Genomic DNA, 21,201 nt, shown 5'->3' on the forward strand with positions numbered 1-21,201 from the left:
CTGAGTTACATCCCCAACCCTTTTTATTTAATGAGACAGCTGGCCTCAAACTTGCAATCCTTCTGCCTCCTTTCAATTTGCTGAGATTACAGGTGTGCACTACCATGCCTGGTTTTTGAACTTTTATAAGTATACATATTATCTACTCACAGGCATATCCTAAGTATACACAATACTGTTTATGCTTTACTAGATGAGTATAGTCATGTAAGTGGATACTTTTGTCAATGTGTTTAGCTAGAAATGATGGGCTAGCTCTATTCTGAGGCAGCAGGCCTTTGTGACTTGCTGGAAAACAAATACTGTGAATGCTATTACAAAATTATAGTTCAGCGAAGAAATAGAAGATTAAAAATATGTTAAAGAGACTGATGAAACCTGATACTGAAGTCTATACAGGATGAACTTCTTTTGCTGTTGTACCACTTTCCAATTGGTGTTTCAAATAGCTTCAAACACTTCAACTTAATTTTTAATTCAGTAGTCAACATGTTAATGCAAGATTAATTAACAAATATTTTAGGTGTGCATTCAAATACTATAAAATAGGACAACTTTATAATTTTAACACACCTAAAATTTTTTTAAAAACCTACCTGACTATGTCCTACAGGATATAAAGCAAAATGTTGTTGTTGTTTATAATATACAGGTACAAATTTGCAATACAGGCTCACTCATTCATAGTATCCCTCATTCAAAATATCAGTTAGATATCAAAATATCTAACTGAGGAGATTAGGGATGAAAGAGGGGACATTACTACCAACCTTATAGATATAAAAAAGGATTATAAGGGAATACAAATTGAGTATCTCTAATTGAATTAGGATGTTCAACTGGTAAAGTTGAGCAAATACTCCAAAATTCAAAAAACTCCAAAATCTGAAATACATCTGATCCCAAGCATTTTGAGTAAGAGATACACAACCTGTACTATGAACAGATGTATACCAACAAATTAGATAACGTAGATGAAACAGAAAAATTCCTAGAAAGATACAAACTACTGAAACTAACTAAAGAAGAAATAAAAAATCTATATAGAATAGGAAGGAACACTTCCAAACTCATTCTGTGAGGTTAAAACTATAAATTTTTTAGAAGAAAACAGGCATATTTTTTGCCACCTTGGATTAGGCAATAATTTGGTGTTATATAAATATAACACCAAAAGTACAAATAACAGAAGAAAAAATAAATTGGGTATTATCAAAATTGAAAACTTCTGTTTCTCAAAGGACAACATAAAGAAAATAAAAGGCAGCTGGGTGTAGTGGCCCATGCCTGTAATCCCAGCAACTACAGAGGCAAGAGCACAGCAAGTTCACAGTCAGCCTAGGCAACATAGCAAGATCCTGGCACGAAACAAAATAAAACAAAAATACACAAGGCAAACTATAGAATGTGAGAATAATATTTTTGCAAGTCATTTATCTGACAAGGGACTTGTATCTAGAATATATGAAAAATACTTAGTTTCAATAATAGAAAGACAAATGTCTTAATTTTTACCTTTCTCCTAATGATATTCTAACAGTCAATAAGCACATGAAAAGAAGATCAATATCACTAATCATCAAGGAAACTTCATACCCAGTAGGATGGTGTTTGGATTGACTTGTATCTTCCTAAAAAGATATGAAGAAATTCTAACTCCCAGAAACTCATATTGTGACCTTATTCAGAAATAGGGTGAATGAAGATGTAATTAGTTAAGTGAGTGGGCCCTTAATCCAACAGGACTCATGCCCTTATAAAAAGAGGAGACAGACACACAGAAAGATGACCACATGACAACAGAGATGGAGATTAGAGGGTATATGGACCAGCCCAGGAACACCAAGAATTTATGGCAAATAACAGAAGTTAGAAGAGGCAAGGAAGGACCTACCTCTAAAGTTTTCAAGGAGGAATGGGGGGCGTATATCAGTGAAAGAGCATTTGCCTAGTGTATACAAGGCCCTGGGTTGGATCCCTAGCACTGCAAATGAATCAATCAATAAAATAAAAGTTCCAGAGAGCATTTGAGACCCTGCTAACATCTTGATTTTGGAATTGTGGCCTCCAGATCGGTGAGACAATAAATTTCTGTTGTTTTAAGCTTCCCACTTTGTGGCACTTTGTTATGGGAATCCCAGGAAACGTATACAAATGGTTATAAAAACAAAAACAAAAACAGATCATGAGTGATGGCAACAGATATGGAGAAACTGTAACTCTGATGCACTACTCGTGGGAATATAAAATAGTAGAGCTGCTTTGGAAAACAATCAGGCAGTTCCTGAAAGGACTAAACATACAATTACCATACAACTTAGTGATTCTACCTCTGGGTATATATGAGAAATTAAAATGAGTCCACACAGAAACTTGCACATGAATGTTCACCACAGCATTATTCACACTAGCCAAAAAGCAGAAACAAACAAATGTCCATCAACTGATGAATGGATAAATAGAAGGTGTATATATATCTACACAATGGAATCTTAGCAACTAAAAGAAATAATGTGCTAATACATACTACAACACGGAAGAACCTTGAAAACATTAAGTGAAAGAAGGCAATCAATCACAAAAGACCACATCTTGTTTGAGTCCATTTATATTAAAAATGATTATAGAAAAATCTATAGAGTCTGAAAGTAGATTAGTGGTTACCTAGATTAGTGGCAAGATGGGGGTTGGTTTGGATGGGAGGAATAGAGATGATGCAGGATTTCTTTTTGGAGGTAAGACAATGTTCTAAATTGTGGTGATGGTTATACAATTCTGTGGATATACTAAAAATCATTTTAAATGGGTGAATTGTTTGGCATGGGAATTATATCTTGATAAAGATGTAAAAACATATTTTAAAATAAGCAGGATATCTTAACAAAGTTAACAGTAATTCCTCAATATCATAAGATAGGTTTGAATTTCTCTGACTGTCCTATAATCTTTTGTTTGGTTTGGTTTGGTTTTTGTTTTATAGTTGGTTGATTCAGGATCACCACATGGTCCATATCCTGCAGTTAGTTTCTATGTTCCTTAAGTCTCCTTTAAACCATAGATTCTCTCTTCTTGACTTAATTATGAAGAAATAATTTATGTCATTAAAAAAAATCTAGTTTACCTTTTGATGAATGTACTCACATGATGTTATTTAATATGTTCCATTGCCTCTACATTTCCTAAAAACTAATAAAATTTAGGTTTCATTTATGTAGCAGTCATTGTAGAATTCATAATCATTAACTAGATCCATTAAATTATGAGGGTTTTACAAAATGGTGATAATCTAATTCTACTATAATTCTCTCATTCTTTTTTCATTTGTTACCTAGTATTTTAGTTAGCTTTTTTGCGGCTCTGACCAAAAGAGCCAACAGGAACAATTTTAGGAGGAAAAATTTAACTGGGGCTCCCAATTTTAGAGATCTCAGTCAATAAACACAACCAGCTTCATTCCCCAGGGCTGGAAGTGAGGCTGAGCATCACGGCAGGAGAATGTGGTAGAGGAAAGCAGCTAGGAACATGGTTCCAGAAAGCAGAGTAACAAAGCCTAACTAAGCTCAGCTTACCAAATATATACTCCCAAAGGCACGCCCCCAACGACTAACCTCCTCCGGCCACATCTTACCAGCCTACGATACCACTCAGTTAATCCCTGTCAAGGAATTAATTCACTGATTGGGTAAGGCTCTCATAGCCCAATATTTTCACCTCTAAACCTTCTTGCATTGTCTCACACGTGAGCTTTTAAGGGATATCTAATATCTAAACCATAACACCTAGAAAACTTCTATAAAGAGAAGCTTCCTTTCATCAACTATTGTGTTATACAGAGAATTATTTTTTTAAAAAATAGGAGAAATACTTTAGTCTTTCCTTTTGTTTACCAGTTCTTATAATAGGTTAGAGATGTCCATTTCTGATCATGATGAATTAATAAGAGCCCAGATTTACCTTACTGCCTTAAACAATCAGAAACAGTTGATATAATAAGAGAAATTGTTTCAATGGAGCATGCACACCGCCTGCTAGAGGGCTCTGGACCGTCTAGCAAAGGTATGAAACAAATTATAGTCTTAAAGCACCAGGATAGACCAAACAATTTTCAAGTTCCTTCTGTTGGCAGATGTTTTAAAATTTTCAGAGGGAATTGAAGAGGGAATTGAAAAGGGAAATGACTGTGCAAACTTGGTAAGAAAAAGCAAGAGTGAAAGTGTAGATTTCAATGTCTGAGACAGAAACATCTGGATTGGTAATGATGAGACACAGGGATAGAGTAATAAGATGTCCTAGACACCCTGGGGAACCAGAAGGTGACAACGTTCCAGGCAGAAGCTGGGGCTCTGACAAAGTTTTAGCTAATCAAGCAAAGACATGTTTTGTTTTGTTTTGTTTTTTAAATTTTTCTTAGTTGTGAATGGAGACAATAACTTTGTTTATATTTTTTATGTGGTGTGAAGATCGAACCCTCGCACATGCCTGTTTAAGTGCTCCACCACTGAGTCACAACCCTAGCCCCACAACGTTTTTAATTTTCATTGATCTGGTTCATAGTTGCAAGAAAAGGAGTGTTTGTAAGGAACGTCACAGGTAAGAAACATGACAGTTTTATTGTGGGGCAGTATGTTTTAGCATGTATGAGCTTCAGTCCTGGTTTTTACAGACTTTTCTTATTCTTCCCTTTGAAAAAATTTATTATTATTATTATTATTATTATTATTATTATTATTTTCTTTGGTGGTACTGGGGATTGAACCCAGGGACACTTTACCACTGAGCTGTATCCCCAGACTTTTTTATTTTTGTCCTTTAGATAAACTTTTTTTTTGAAGTGGAGAATGACTTCAGTAGATAAGAGCCAACTGAAATAAAGAGAGCCTGCCTGGCTCCTTTAAGGTCAAAAGTCTAGAGATGGAGTCCTCTGTGGGTATTCTTCCCCTATATTTTCCTGATATGCCAAAAATGCAAGGCTCTGACCACTTGCTAAGGTTGTGTTTGTAGTAAGTACCCTTGAGAGATGATGTCATCTGTAAGACAGAAAGCACACTTATATACTTGTGGCTATAAAATGGTAGGTTCCACAAACTCAGAGCAACTCTTCTATAGCACAATTCACTACCTGTGCAGGAATCATTGGGGCCCTCCCTTTGACCTGGGCGACTAAGCCACACGGAAGGAAGTGATACAACATGCTAATGCTCATGCTGCTATTTATACCTAGACAAGTAAAATCCTTTGTCTCTGACCCAGTTCTCTTGTGGCTTCTGTCAGCACTGTATAATAGTAAGAGGCAAACCTATTAGCTGACATGTAGGGTAAAACAAAACCTCAGGCCCAATGCCTGCCCCCTCCCTTTCAGTTTAGTTTAAAACATTTCCATGAGGCCATGGCTGCTGTGCTGAGGGTGGGGTGTTTTTATGTGAGTCTGGTGGAGGTACAATGTTTGAACAGAAAACATCCCCACCCCAGATCCTCCCACAGTCTTGATAGAAAAAAGAACTTATATTGAATGCAAAAGAAAGAGGGAACAAGGATGAGTCCAAAGTGACTTGAACTCCTCTTCCCAGGAAAATAGTAGCCCTTCATGGAATTGACAGCAAAATAGATAGGGTCAGCATCCAATGGACTCCCAGCAGTGGTGTTTCCTATTTGAAAAAGACATGCTTATTCATATGTAAAGGATATTCTCACCAACCCCAAGCATAGAGTTAATTTGAAGCAGTTAATTCTCTGGAAGATATAATATAGGGCCAGTCTTTTGAATCCAGGTTGCTTAAAATAAATTACTAGTCCAAGCCCCTGTCCAGATGCAAATGGAAAGTTCAGCGAATGCTTGGTTAACCTCTATGTTAGTCAGCTTTTCATCATTGTGACCAAACTGACAAGAAAAACTAAACAAGGAAAAGTTTATTTGGGCTCATGACTTCAGAGGTTCAGTCCAGGGATGGTTAACTCCATTGCTCTGGGCCCAAGGTGAGGCAGAACATCACAGAAGAAGGGCACAGCAGAGGAAAGTTACCCGCATCATGGTGACCAGAAAAGAGAGGGGGTGGGGGAGCCAGCGGCAATATAGAAACTCCCAAAATATGTTCCCATCTGCTCCAGCCATGCCCCACCTGCCTATAGTTACCACCCAGTTACTCAATTCAAATTATTAATCCATCAAATTAGGTATGGCTCTCATAATCTAATCACTTCACCTTCTGCATTAACGCAGGAGTTTTTTGGGCAGATACCTAAATATCTGCCCAAATAGACCTCATTCTATTTTGGCAAATCATACTCCATGGAGAACTCATTGAGTCCTATTCACCAATCCACCAGGGGAAAACTGACTGCCTGTCTTGGGAATAATAATACAGTTACCACAGAATAAAAAACTGAACAACCATGTGGTGTTTTAACCTATGCAAAAGTCTGGGTATTTGTACTCATCAAGCTCTCTATATCTAGTAACTTGCTAAATTTGAATTCTCAGAATTTATTATATATGACATTAAAAACTTCTTAGGATGGATCCAAAACATCTGGAACTTACTTATAAAGGTACCCTAAGATTTCTAATTTTAATAGGACATAAAACTACAACTGAAATATATTAAAAATGAACATGTAATATCTTATATAAATTAGTTCTTATGGGCCCCAGGCAATATTATGAACTGAAGGAATTTGTTCCATGTCCACTTTGGGGCAACTTTTAAAATCTCTGATAATTCTTGATAATATCTGGATTCTACTTTTAGATATTATTATTATTTTTTTTTTTTTATGGTGCTGGGGATTTGAACCCAGGGCCTTGTGCTTGTGAGGCAAGCACTCTATCAACTGAGCTATATCCCCAGCCCTAGATATTATTTTTAATTGACTTTTAAAAAGGAAGTGTAGTAAAATTCTGAGATAATGAATATTTCTATTTAGTTAAAAAATACCATAAGAATATATAGGAATCATATATTAATGAGTATTTATATATACTTAAAAATCATTGTGTATGAAAGTCTGAGATAGTGCTTGGTTTTTCCCTGGAAGGAAGCTAGAATTTTGTTTTTCTTTTCAGGCATTTGGGTTCCAATGAAATTGACTTGAAAGTAGTGGGGATTCACATATTCAGGAACCAATCCCAGATATTTGGCAGAGGGTAATAAAGAGAAACACGTTTTAACGGGGCAATATATAGCATAGAACATTAAAGTCTGCTACAGGAAGAAAATAAGGAGAAAAATAAAAAGGAAAGAACTGAGTCAGAAATATTAGTATGACCTAAGAAAATTTTCCTTTACTTTGTCATGAAAGAAAGTTCTACTCAAATGCTTATGTGAAACAATAAAATGTATATTCTTGGTATCCCTTCTTGATATCTAATATTATTTTCTCACTTCTGTAATAATTTTAATTCCTAAATCCCTCAGTATGCATATCTACTTTATCCTCTGAGATGTGCCCACAAGCTCTTTCATCTTAGTTATGGCTATGGTCAAGCCCTTTTGATGGTAAATTTATGAACAAACCTGTCTTCCTTGAGGACTAAATGGAACACATACACACACACACACACACACACACACACACACACACACATATTCATGTCTATAAAAAATCTAATATGTATATAAATATATATTTAATATATAAATATATACATACATATGTATATATATACACATATGTTTATGTGTATATATATATATATTTTTTTTTTTTTTTTTTTTAAAGCAAGTATTCCAGAATGTCAGTGAATCCTTTGTAGATTCTAGTTTCTTGGACTCTCAGATATTGTTAGAGTCTGTTTTCTTTCAGTGAATGTTTTAAAAATGAAACTGAATTTCATTGCATTATAATCACCTTATGTTTATCAGGAAGAGCAAGGGACAAAATAGGGTAAGTCAGAGAGAGAAAATGTTCAAGCAAAAGCAACTTTTTCACTTCCAGTAAATACCACTGAGACCTCTTTGGCACCATGAAACAGATTTCATGATTTAGACCCAACTGTCATCTTTATGTAAGATATTTCCATTAGGAAAATATTTAATTCTTCCACATGAAAGTACATTTTGTGGGTGAAAAAAAGGGGGACATGAATACCTTCTTTGAAAAAAGGATAAAAGGAAAACCAATAAGTTATAAGTACCACAAATTTGAAATAGCAAGAAATAAGTAATAAACAATCAGGAAAAGGTTGTAAATATCAGAAAAACAAAACAACAGGAAAACACCAAGAATAAAAGAAGTGGGAGAAGGAAAAGGGGGATGATCATGAACTAAAATCGAATTTCATGCAAGTATGAGCTTGTCAGGATGAACCCAACTATTATGTATAACTATAAAGCTCTAATAAAATAAAACATTTTTTAAATTTAAAAAGATGAAAATGGGTTGATCCAATCTGGACTTGAGAAATGGAACTTAAACTAAAGTCATTTTCAGTTCTCTTTCAAGCAGCCCTACCAAGGAGTTCTTTTCAAAGAGTTCTACCAAGTGTCAGCCTTCAGCAGAAGGTAAGCAGAGGACTGGCTCAGATCCTTCCCCTCCACTACATCAGAGGGCTCTCCTTTTAACCATCTGATGTACTGAGTTTGATTTCAGATTAACATGAGAATTAGGCTAATTTGAAAAGCTTTGGCTTCATTTTTTCTTAAGATTGAAAACAACTATTGTAGAGAATGAACTTTCAGTTATTATATGACACTCCTCTCAAAGTTTACCTTTATCCTGAACTCTAAGATTACAGATTAGTTTTTACTTTTCTTCCACTTATATAACTGAAATTATATGGTGTACTATACTCTGTTTGGCTTCTTTCTCTCAATCTGATTTATAAGATTTAAGCATTCTATTTTGTTCATTAATCATTAGTTCATTTTTATGACTGAATATAATATTATATGCATATACCACAATTTATCCTGTCTACAATTGACAGAAATTTGGGCTCTTTCCATTTTGATCATTATAAATAACGCTTCTATGAATGTAAAAAAAAAAAAAAAAAAAAGAATAAAATAAACTGCAAAGAAAAAGTCGGAATTAAAGCAGAAAATAGTGCTATAAGAATTTTTTTTAATTATAAAGTACTTTAAAGACAAAGTACTTAAGGGTGGATGAAGAACTTCCCAGAATAATCATCAGAATCTGAATAATAAACTGAAATAGTCCTTTTGGTACACTGTAAAGTATGCAATTTTAATTATGTGATTTTTCTAGCTAATTTCTGCTTCAAAAACAGAAAGTACTTCTGCTTACAAGGTGGCAGAAACAAGAACTTTTCTAAACCTCTCATATGCACGTTGTCATCAAAATTTAAATTACCAGAAACATGCCTTTTAGTTAAATTACAATTAGCTCTCAGACAGATCTATTTACTGAGAACCCACTATGTGCCAAACACTGTTGGCATATACTAAACAACAGTTTGCATTTGTAAAGCACTTTTTCCTTTTCAGGTTCTCACAAATAACATTTTAAAACAAACTATATTTGTTTTTCAGCATTAACTGCACATGCTGAACACATCTATTATTATAAATTGCTCTTACTCAGGAGAATCTCATTTTTAAAAGCTTCAAAATATACCCAGTTGCATTTGCATATAGCAGATATTTTTCATCAGTTATGTGTGGAAGTCAATCGACCACTATAAATACAAACAGATTGTCTGACAAAATAAAACAACAGTTTTGGGGGAATGGAAATGGCACACTTGTCAGAAGATATCCACAAATAATTAATTACTTTAGCACATTAAAGATATTCTCTTAGTATCAGAGCCTCTTCTAAGAGGGTACTCATTACTTCCTAACCATCTGTCATCACTCCTCCCCAAAAAACTAATTAGGCTTTCATCCAATCACACATTATAAATGATGCAAATATGAATGGTCAAAGCACAGTTTAAAGAAGTTAATGTAACATTTTGTTTAAAAATCACAGCCTTCAGAACTAGTCTTCCATGTTCTAATAATTAAAGTGCTTATTTTTCTCATTTTTTCCTAATAAACTATTAGATATTAAACTTGGAAAGTTTACAAATACTTACAAATACTTACAGGTAGTAGAGTTTTCCTGCAGCTGGGAGTTCCCTTTTCCGATAATCTATTCCAGAATCTAGCTGAACTGTATTACAGTGTTTCTGTAATTCAAAAACAGAAAAACAATTTTAAACAAGTAGTAGCTCAGAATCACAAGCTTTCTGCTAGACTACATATATTCTTAATTTTTGAAGTGTTTCAGTGGAATAATGAGCTTAGGACAAAACAACAGAACTCATGTAAAATTCATTTTAAGTTGTAATATTAAACATATATGAAGCCAGTAAAATAATAGTTAAAAAAATTAAGATTTGTACTACGTTTTTACTGAAACTTTTCCAAAATAGCACTGTCAGCAAATTTCCCAATTAACTACATTAGAGTTAATAGAAATGTACCCCAATATTCATTAACCTGGAATGAGAAGCTGGCTCCCAGAAAGAATAACTTGTGACTCTTAAGCACAACAATGGAAGAGAAGCAGTCTAAGAAAGCTGGCTCAGAACATTAGTGAGCATATTTTGAACCAAATGACCACACCAAAATGATGGTACAGGTAGACCTGTCCTTCATTCCTAAATAGCTGCTGCCCTTGTCCTTTAGTTTTCTTTCCAGTCATCAAAGTCTTCAGTGTTCTTTCCTGCTGCGGATGCCTCCTTTCAACCTGAGTCATTTCGTGTCACTAATATCCTTTTCTTGTAATTAATCCTTGTTTCCATCTTCCAAGGTGCACATGTGCATGCACACACACACACACTCCACATCAAAACTCATACTACAAGAACGAATGAACTTTTGCTACACCTATCTTGATCAGCTGGATTTGGGGACTATGTATATACACACATGTATTTATTCCAGTAGAATGGTGACCCAAGGTTTTAGGACAAGATAAGAAACATTTATAGGGTGATTTTTAAGTTAGTATTCAAAATAAAATTGCTTTGTGAAAATCCATGAGGAAAAATTTATGTTTTAACAACTTCACTGTTTTTATTAATGAAACACTGCATTTTTCAAATTTGGGGGGCCAAGATAATTGTGTCAAATAGTAGTTTTCAAAGACAGCTCTAGCAACTCCACCCTAGCCTATTCTTCTTACAATGGAATGTTGATATGCCAACTGAAAAGAAGTGGGGTCCATGCCCTGCCCTTGAATCTTGTGACTCAAGATTGGTGAAAATGATGCTATGCAACAATACCCTTTGTGACTTTGAGGCAGCTCTTACTTGTTGGTTGGAATATTTCTGTCCCCCTGAAGTGCCAGCATCCCACTCCCTGGAGGCCCCTAAGCCATGAGAAGCTTAAACTTCCATACAGAGAAAGGCCGTGGAGAGGCCCTGAGATTACATGAAGACAAAGGTGTTGACCCGTGAGTCTCCAGCTGTATCAGCTGCAGCCACTAGTGTACTGAGGGAACTAGTACTGCCAGTTGAGTCCTATCCAATTCCCTGACCTACATAAACCAAGAGAGACAATTAAGTAATACTGTTTTAAGCCTCTAAATGTTGCAGGCATTTATTATGCAACAATAGATCATCAGAACAGTAATGTGGGGGCACACTTGAGAAGTAGCAACATTCTTCCTCCATGAAATTCCCTCCTGGGTTACGGTGCTATGCCAGGTCTCTTTGTTACCTGCACTCCAGAGAGAAGCTTGAATGCGGTGACAATGAAAAAGTATTTCCTCTTCTTCCATGCTGCAGCTGCTGAGGGGCTCTGGGGACTAAAAAGGGTCTCCAACCATCCTCCTTGGACTGAGGAGTTTCCCCAAGATAGAGGGTATTTCAGGAATCAGAACTTACAGTGCTAACATTAGGAAGTCCTGGGCAATCTGGGCCAGTTGATCACTGAAAGAATTAAGACCCAGGAAACTGGGCTGGATGGTATAATGAAAATATTGCATTTTGATATATCCATTTGAATTTCCTTATCATAAAAAATTTCCCAAGAAGTCGGTCCTCTGGGGAAGCCTACAAAGTCAAGCTTTTGTATCACTCACTGAAGAACAACCCTCGAATTTACCAGACTCATGGCTCCTTATACTGCTTGGTCTGAGCAGCCAGTTAGCATCTTTATACAGATACCTGGTTCAACATTCCAAGTTGTTCAACCTCCCCCTCCCTCCTGGCCTCACTTTCAGGACCCATAGAGCTCAGGATGAGCTCTATAATCCATCCCACCAAAAAGGAATACAGCATTGTCCAAATACCTGCATTCCACACTCCTCTTGTTCCATATGACTTGTGTTTAAAAAGGTATTGACAGATTTCCTTTTCAACTTTGAGTAAACCTGAGAAAAGATATGCCTTCCCCATCCTATGATGGTGGGGGCTCAATGAACCAGCTCAAAAAAAGAAAAAAAGAAGAAAATGTACTTGTTTAGAAAGCAAGTCATATTCTTAGGGAAACCTGCCCCATGTGGTAGGTAAGGGCTGGTTATTCACATGCTACCTAAACTGCAGACAAACTAGTACAAAATACATCAATATATTCATTCAAATTTATTTGCCCAAGTTCCTATTTCTTTTAAACCAAAATTTATCTTATATGATTCCACATTCCTAATTTAGTAAAAAAGGAAATTTCCTATTAAAAAATAAGGCTAATGGAAGTTATACAAGCTTCAATTTCTTTTTCTGTGTGTAACTAACTTCTGGGACATTTGAGTGATTAAGCCCTACCAAATGATTGCATTTGTACATTCACTAATCACCACTGAGAAATACCTAATCAGCATCAAAAGAACTATAACCAAAGCCCTTAGATGTTAGCTCTTAATTGTCTGAAAAATACTAACACCCAGTTTATCTTTTTAAAGAAAAATAAACCTCATATATTCAGAGTATATTCACTTAGCCTATGTTACTCAATACACTTTGTAGACAGGTAGAAGAGGGTGAAAGCTATTCTATTTCCAAGTAGAGACTAAATCTAACAGGCATGATCTCTAAGTAATTTCCTAATTTCCAAGTATATTTACAAAACCTGTGACCTCTTATCGCCATCAAAATCTAATGTGTGACACCATAACACTAATCAGCCACCAAATGAAATTTATTTTAAAATAGTTTGTACATGTATATAAAGGACAAATAGAATTATACATTCTAGATATGCAATTAGGAAATTTGGGGGAAGATAAGAAAAGAAGTTAACACACCCTTGTGAGCCTTTGACTTTGGAAAGAAAAATGTATGACCCCAAGAAATGCATTACAACAACTTACACGGTCCTCATATCCGTGTGTGTTATTAGCAATCCTGAATAATACCACTAAGAAAAACAGCCACCTCACACAATAACTTTATATAGCTTCTACTCCATTTCCAGTTTGAAGAATGATAAACATTGTGAAGAAAATCCTTTAAAGCCAGAACATATTAACCTCTTAAGCACAGACTGCAAAGAGCTCTATTCTTAAGTAGGCAATAGCACTTCATTCACATCCCTCCTTGCTGCACTCAGTTTAAGCAAGAATCCTACCACTTCAGGTTAGAGAATATCCCCCATCCTCATCTGATCAAGTTCTTCATTCCTTACCTTTGTTCTCTCAATCCTTGGTCTATATTTAGCAAGAATCCTGTCTAACTGATTTAGGAAGAATTCTTATGGCCTTGATGTCTCCTCTTAAGAATTTTCCATTCACTGATACCCTTACTCTGCTCCTTGGCTATAAATTAAGCTATATATTGTTAAATTTCAAATTGAGCTCATTTCTCTAGACTACTGCAAAAACCATGATTCTTACTGCAATAATCTTCAATGAAGGCTTCCCTGGCTCTTGAGTAAGTATCAAAATAATTTTTCTTAAACTGTTCCTGAAGCACTGATTCAGTGGGTCCTCTTCTCATAGCCCTGTGATCTGTCAACTCTGGTGGCATAGCCTGAGTTTTCCCCTATGACAATCCATCTCTCTGTTAACTCTGGGTACTCAGACTTTTGAACATTTTCAGAACCGAGCTTGTCATTCACTTTTGTTTCTTCTCCTAGTTTAAAATAAAAAACATTTAATACTTGTTTTTTTAGGGTTGAGGACTGAACACAGAGCCTGTTCATGCTAGGCAAGCACTCTGCCCCTGAGCTAAATCTCCAACCCCTCATTTAATAATATTTCCTAAACTCTCTGTGGATCTCTACAATTCTTTTTTTCAAACCTACACCTTCCTCCTACTAGAATCTTCAACCAGTACGTGCCTAGAGCAAAAGGCCCATCAAGTTATTAGTAACCTCTCTGCTCCCTCCCTGATGGGTTTCCTCTCAGGGCAACTATTTTCTCCTACATGTTCAACATAGAGTAGAAGAGTTCAGCTTTAGCTTGAAAAGAGTACACCCCATCATTTCATCATGACTTGTAAAAAAGAAAGTTTTAGATCACAATCTAAGCAAAAGAATATTAACACAATCTAAGCAAAAAAATATTTTGAAGATAGACAAGTGAGCACCCACTATTTGTTAAGATGTTCCTATAATGTATGCTATTAGAGGCTGATAGATCTAAGCCCTGGCATCTAAGGTTAAGATCACAAATACCCTCATTTCTGAATAAAGCAGGGGAAAAAAAGTGTCCAAATGAGATAGAAATTTAGAAATATAGAGAGAAAACTGAGTCCCTAAAGGAGAAATGTCCCTGTTAGAATGTAGATCCCATGGCTTGTGAATAACTTGTGACTGGACAAAGGAGCCTAAGAGATGGAAAGAGACCAAAAGGTATGAACAGGGGCCTGAGGTTGTGGCTCAGAGGTAGAGCGCTTGCCTAGCATGTGTGAGGCACTGGGTTCGAGCCTCAGCACGACATAAAAATAAATAAATGAATAAAACGAAGGTACTGTGTTCATCTACAACTAAGAATTAAAAAAAAAAAAAAAAGAGAGAGGGGAAAAAAAAAAAGAAGGTATGAACATACTAAAGAGCCAATAAATTGCTCTGGAATTTCCCTATCAATTTCCTAGAATGTAACAGAGCAGGAACAAGACCTCAATATAAATAGACCATCAACTGCATGAAGTTAGGGGCTAACATCTCATTGGACCATGACCCTGACCATCTGATCAACCACCAGACTCAACTGCCCAACTGCAAGAGAGTAGATGTAAGCTGAAACCTACATACCAGATTAGACGCCCCATGAGGAAACACAGTTTTGCTCAGTATTTCCCAATCCTGAAAAAAATCCAGCTCCTAAGGATCACACATATTCCAACAATTATGTACCCTTATAAAAACCCAATCTTAAGCCTGGGACATACAGCTGGCTCTGGAGGTAGTGCACAGGGGCCCTTAGGGTGTAGAGACTTTCAACTTTTGCTTTAAAATAAAGCTCTTCCTCTCTTGGCTAAAACCTGTCATTTCCTTAAGTTCTTTTCTGCACCACAATCAAGAGCCTGGAAAGTCTAAGTAGAGGTCTCTGCCTCTGGAGAGACTTCCCTGGAGTCCCTTATAATGTTAATAACTGGTGCTCAATAAAATCTCTTTGAGAGGGGGGTTGGGGATTTAGCTCAGTGGCAGAGCACCTGCCTAGCACACTCTAGGTCCTAAATTCGGTCCACCACCTCCAGGGTGGGGTGGGGGGGAATCTCTTTGAGAAAAAGAATGCATGGGATCAACAGCCTAGAGGAAGTAAGCACACATTAAGGATTAACTAAGATTAAGAAGCTTCAACTAACAACAAATTTCTGTAACGATATAATTTGCCAAAATCATCTGTTAGCTTACAAATTGTAACACCCAAGAGAATTTGTTAAAATGAAGATGGGAAATGTAAAATATGATTGGATCAACATGGAATCTAGAAAAATGAAAAGTAGAAAATTAAGAATGTTCCTTCCTCATGTACTCCTCAAGGAGCAATCTCCTAGCAATAGAGTATTCCACTCACCAAACACATTAACCCTCCAACAAAGAGATCAGGTTGGGTTATCACAGTGTACTATATATGCCCTTAAAAATACCAGGCATTTTTGTTCTAAAATTGAAAAACCATTGAACAATCTCCACAAACTGACTTGACAAGAACATCTTCAGAAGAGGAAGAAGGGATTGCTTCCTGTGGCAGGCGAGACCTGGGGCCCAGGGTTACGCCATGTGCATCTAAAGATGGCGACTGGCAGAGAGCAAATGGCATCCTGATTATTCTGGAGAAAGGCAGAAAGCATTTACAATTGGCTGTATGATAATCAGTTCAGCCGCCTAGCACGTGGACAGATATACTTTACATGTATGCTTGACCTTTAACAGGATTGGATGGACATATCTGGTTACAATTGCTTATGCATGAGACTGCTTATATATTGAGGGTGTGTTATCTGAATAAACGGGAAGCTGCTTCATGAACTTCTGAAGAGTACATGTCTTTTGTCCCGCTGGTCGGGCCAAAAGAGCAAGAAGCGCGGCGAGCCGCTAGAAGCGGCGGTTTTCCGTAGCTTCCAGTTCGGTTTCTTGTTATTTTGAACCAATCTTCTCAGAGACCACTGACTATTTGCTTGTTTACTTAATCAACAACGTGTCAAGTGCCTTCTACAAGCATGGTCTGATGCAAAAGACTAGGGATATGACCGTGACTAAGACAGCCACAGTCACTTCTCTCACAGTTTCCTAAAATGTTAAGTACTACCTTGACAAATTGAATTCTCACAGGGACATCCCCTGTTCTCACCAGATATGTCCAGTAGTTCCCACGCCCAGAAGTAAAGGTTTCCTACCTGACTAGTAACTTTAGCCAGATTAGCTACTTCCTACCCAGTCACTAACCTAATAAGCTTTAGCTCCCTGCCAGCTTGCAGAATTATTCAAACACACCAATCATGTACTCCCTCAGGAACCAGGGGTGCCCCATCCTCCTGTTACTACAAAGTCTACTCCCCATAGTTCCTTCAGGTTCACAACTCTTAGGTGTGTGGTGTCCTCTTCCCCCAGGCTGTAAGTACATGTGACTAATAAGCTACCGCCAATATAACATGTCCAGTGCCAGTGTCTTGGGTTTGGCCATCTCATAGTATTTAGAGTGAGGGATCCCTCCTTTACCAACAGGATAAACAGGAGTTAGTCAGAACATCTGTCTGGCAAGGAAGACAGATAATTAAGAATCATAACAGGGTGCTACGGAAAACCACAGCAACAACTAACCCAGAGAAAATGGCAATGAAGCAGACTTAACCAGGTGAGGAAGAGGAAATAGGGAAGTATGTTTCAAACTCAGGAAATAACACCTATGACACATAGAAACAAGAGAAATTTTGGTTCATTTGGAATTGAAAATTAAGTGAATATAGCAAAAATGTTGAGTACAAGAGTTAGTATGCTTTCAGTTGCACATATTCCAAGAGTGGTTCAGAATGGGGTCACAGAAGCTGGCAAGAGCTCATGTCCTGCAGACTTTAAACTACTTTAAATAGTATAGGTAATATCCTAAATCCATAACATGGAAGAAATTTAAAATTTCAAGCAGAAATAAGCTCAAATTTGAATTTAAAAAAATTACTGCTCCATTTTGGGGAAGAGGCTAAAGGAAGAAAAAAAAATGGATAAATATTGATTAGTTAGCAGGTATTGGGAAATTCCAGGAAAGAAGTGAAAATGGCTTTAAAAACAACATAAAAACAGAGAAAAGTGAGTAGATCAGAGATAGGAGTCAACAGAGTTTGCTTTCAGGGTAAAGGACAATAGGAAAGAAGAAGGATGCTGGGGTTCTGACTATACAGTTATGTCATCCATAAAGAACTGAGGAAGAGTTTGGTGGCATGCTGGATTTGAGCATTTTGATATTTCTCCAAGTACAGATAGCCAGCATAGATATCAGGCTTAGAGTTCTATGACATGGAGCCAAGGCAAAGATTCTGAGTTAGGAGCAATCAACCAAGAGTATATTTGTGCTTTTAGTCACAACTATGAAGAAACCAATTCAACAGGGCTTAAATAATAAAGGGACTTACTAACTCACATAACTGAAAACTCCAGGTTAAATAAGGCCCTGGCACTTTTCCAATCTGTCAGTTCTGCCCTTTTTTGAGTAAGAGTTTCATCCAATGACAAAGGTTTCCTCATGACAAAAAAAAGAGACAAGAACATTTCCACATTCATGAAATAAAAGTCCTGAGCTACTCTGAATATGCTGATTATAATCACTACCTTCAATTCCTACAGCCTGGGAAATGGCACACACGTAACTGGTTTAGGTATGAGTTTCCTGAACCAATACAAGTGGAAGGAAGATGGCAACCAGTGGTTCTCTACACTGGGTGCATATTAGCTTCACCTGGGAAGTAGGCAGAAAGCATATTTAGGGTAGGAAGTCGTGGTTTACTAATTTTGTTTTGTTTTGTTTTAAGTTCCTTAGGTAATTCTAATAATCCAGGGTTGAGGGCCTCTGGCTTAGCTTAATCAAGCCCCACCTCTAATCAATTCAATCCAAATTACCTGGGAATTCCACAATAGCAGAGAGGTGGAGCAGATTTGAGAGAAATAGTCACAATGTCCAAGCAATAAAAGTTATGGGACCTCTCAAACTTAGTTTATGACCCAAGAATCCCAGAAGTAGAGATTCGTGGCATTGACTTCCTTCTAGCTTATTTTTGGATGAATAAGATGAAAAAAAAAAAAAATACCATTGTCCACATGTCAGTAGAAGCCTTAAAGGTCTATGGGTTGTCAATTATTTGAATGACAAAATAGAAAAATAGAATATTAAGGAGACAAGGGACTACTAAAGCTGGAGTAGTCTGATTATAGTAAGAGTTTTTATAGTATAATTGGTATTTGTCATCTTTAAAATAACAAGAAACTATAGAGAACAAGAATCTGTATCAAATTTGTCAACCAGGGTGCAATTATCATATCAATTTTCTGATAAGACTTAATAAATCTGGATGACATAACATAACTAGTGTACATCCTAAGTACTGACAAATACACTCTGAAAAAATGTACAGAAGGGGTAAAAGATGAGCATGGTGATGAGCTACTACAGATTAGTCCAGTAAAAAATTTTAACATTCCAACTACATGACCCTAGGTTTTTAGAGTTAGGTTTCTGATAATATCTTATACCATAAATTAAGCTACATTCTTGTCTTTTTGAGCACCAAGATGCCCAAACATCCCAATCCAGATATGGAACATTCTCAATCTTCCTCTGAAACAATGAGTTTCTGGATATGTCACTAAAAATATTTTCCAAGTAACTGGATGTCCATCTCCCCCAACAAGGGCAAAGCACAGCATATGGAGGAACGAATACCTGATCAAACTACATAGGTAACACTGAAGCCTCTCATGTACACAGTTGTAGGGTCTCTCTGTCAGTGTTTGGAATTCTGAGGTGGACTGTGGTGCTTCAGAGTTACCACCAGTCTCTCCAATTGCAAAAGCAAAGGTGAAACATCAGAGAGTGGCAATTGTCTCTGTTTAACCTTGTTGAATGAGGTCTTGTTTAGAATACCAGTGACTTCCTTTCTCTTCCATATTCTGTATCTTAGACACAAACATTTAGACTCTTAGAAAGTATGGTATTTGTCGTCTTTAAAATATCAATAAGAAACTGTAGAGATTTTCGCTTTCTGGACGCCGAGCCGACGCGCAGTTAGAATGCCGCGTGGAAGCCGGAGCCGCACCTCGCGCGTGGCGCCCGCGGAAAGCCGGGCCCCTCAGATGAGAGCTGTGCCAGGCCGGCACCAGCAGCTCAGCCGCCAGCTGCAGCCCCGCCAGCTGCAGTGGACTCACCCGCTGCAGCACCCCGGCAGCCAGGTCTGATGGCCCAGATGGTGACCACTGCGGCAGGTGTGGCTGTGGGCTCTGCTGTGGGGCACACACTGGGCCATGCCATCACAGGAGGCTTCAGCGGAGGGAGTGCTGTGGAGCCCTCAAAGCCCGATATCACCTACCAGGAGCCTCAGGGAACCCAGCCAGCGCAGCAGCAGCAGCTGGGTGGCCCTTGCTTTTATGAAATAAAACAGTTTTTGGAGTGTGCCCAGAACCAGGCTGATGTTAAGCTCTGTGAGGGTTTCAATGAGGTGCTGAAGCAGTGCGGAATTGCTAACGGATTAGTCTAATTGAGAGGCTCAAATTGAAGAAATGGAAAATCGGCTATGTATGACCAAGTAACTTTAGCATAAAAATGTAATCGATAGTGAAAGTATGAAATGTAAGACTGCAGTGTAAATCCTCACCTAATAGCTTCAATGTTTCTGAATGGTAGCAAAAGAGAGTTCTAATTGTGTGGAAGTTCAGTGAGTTGGTTCAGGTTTGGGGCTGGTCAAATGTTTGTGTGCCCTCCTTAAACCAGCTGTTCCGATGTTCTTTGAGTTTATTAGAATAAAGTGATTTTCTCCAAAAAAAAAAAAAAAAAAAAAAAAGAAAGAAACTGTAGAGAATAAGAATCTATATTAACTTCATCAACTTGAGTGTCATTAGTATATCAGTTTTCTGAAGACTTAATAAATTCAGATGACCTAAGATATTAGTTCATATCCTAAGTAGCTACATGCCAAGATGGTGAGCTGGTAAGAATTGATTAATTCTTGTCCTTATACTGCTATGGTTTGTGTTTTAATCAACTTTTTCACTGCTGTGACTAAAAGATCTGACCAGAACTACCCTAAGATTCCACCTCACCCCAATTAGAATGGCGATTATCAAGAATACAAGTAACAATAGGTGTTGGAGAGGATGTGGGGAAAAAGGTACACTCATACATTGCTGGTGAGGTTGCAAATTAGTGCAGCCACTCTGGAAAGCAGTGTGGAGATTCCTTAGAAAACCTGGAATGGACCCACCATTTGACTCAGCTATCCCACTCCTCGGCCTATACCCAAAGGACTTAAAATCAGCATACTACAGAGATACAGCCACATCAATGTCCATAGCTGCTCAATTCACAATAGCCAGACTGTGGAACCAACCTAGATGTCCTTCAATTGATGAATGAATAAAGAAATTGTGGTGTGTATATACACACACACACACACACACACACATATACACACAATGGAATATTACTCAGCTATAAAGAATAATAAAATTATGGCATTTGCAGGCAAATGGATGAAATTGGAGAATATCATGCTAAGTGAGATAAGCCAATCTCAAAAAACCAAAGGATGAATGATCTCGCTGATAAGCGGATGATGATGACACATAATGGGGGGTGGGAGGGGGCCGAGAATGGAGGAAGGAGGGA

The 21,201-nt window shown here is 37.2% G+C and overlaps 1 protein-coding gene and 1 pseudogene across 3 annotated transcripts in view; one reads left to right on the top strand and one right to left on the bottom strand.

Annotated features, from left to right (window-relative positions):
- Nucleotides 1-21,201, bottom strand: part of AFG1L (AFG1 like ATPase) — a 200,994-nt gene that overhangs the window by 45,509 nt on the left and 134,284 nt on the right. For both annotated transcript variants that reach the window (XM_079146313.1, XM_079146314.1), the window contains one exon: nt 10,047-10,129. In XM_079146313.1, coding sequence (XP_079002439.1) covers nt 10,047-10,129 — 83 coding nt within the window. The remainder of the gene's footprint in view (nt 1-10,046; nt 10,130-21,201) is intronic.
- LOC306665073 (coiled-coil-helix-coiled-coil-helix domain-containing protein 2-like) lies at nt 19,611-20,336 on the top strand (annotated as a pseudogene). Its single transcript has one exon. The product of its transcript is annotated as a coiled-coil-helix-coiled-coil-helix domain-containing protein 2-like (transcript).

Source organism: Sciurus vulgaris, assembly GCF_902686455.1.
Source record: "Sciurus vulgaris genome assembly, chromosome: 7".
NCBI lineage: Eukaryota > Metazoa > Chordata > Mammalia > Rodentia > Sciuridae > Sciurus > Sciurus vulgaris.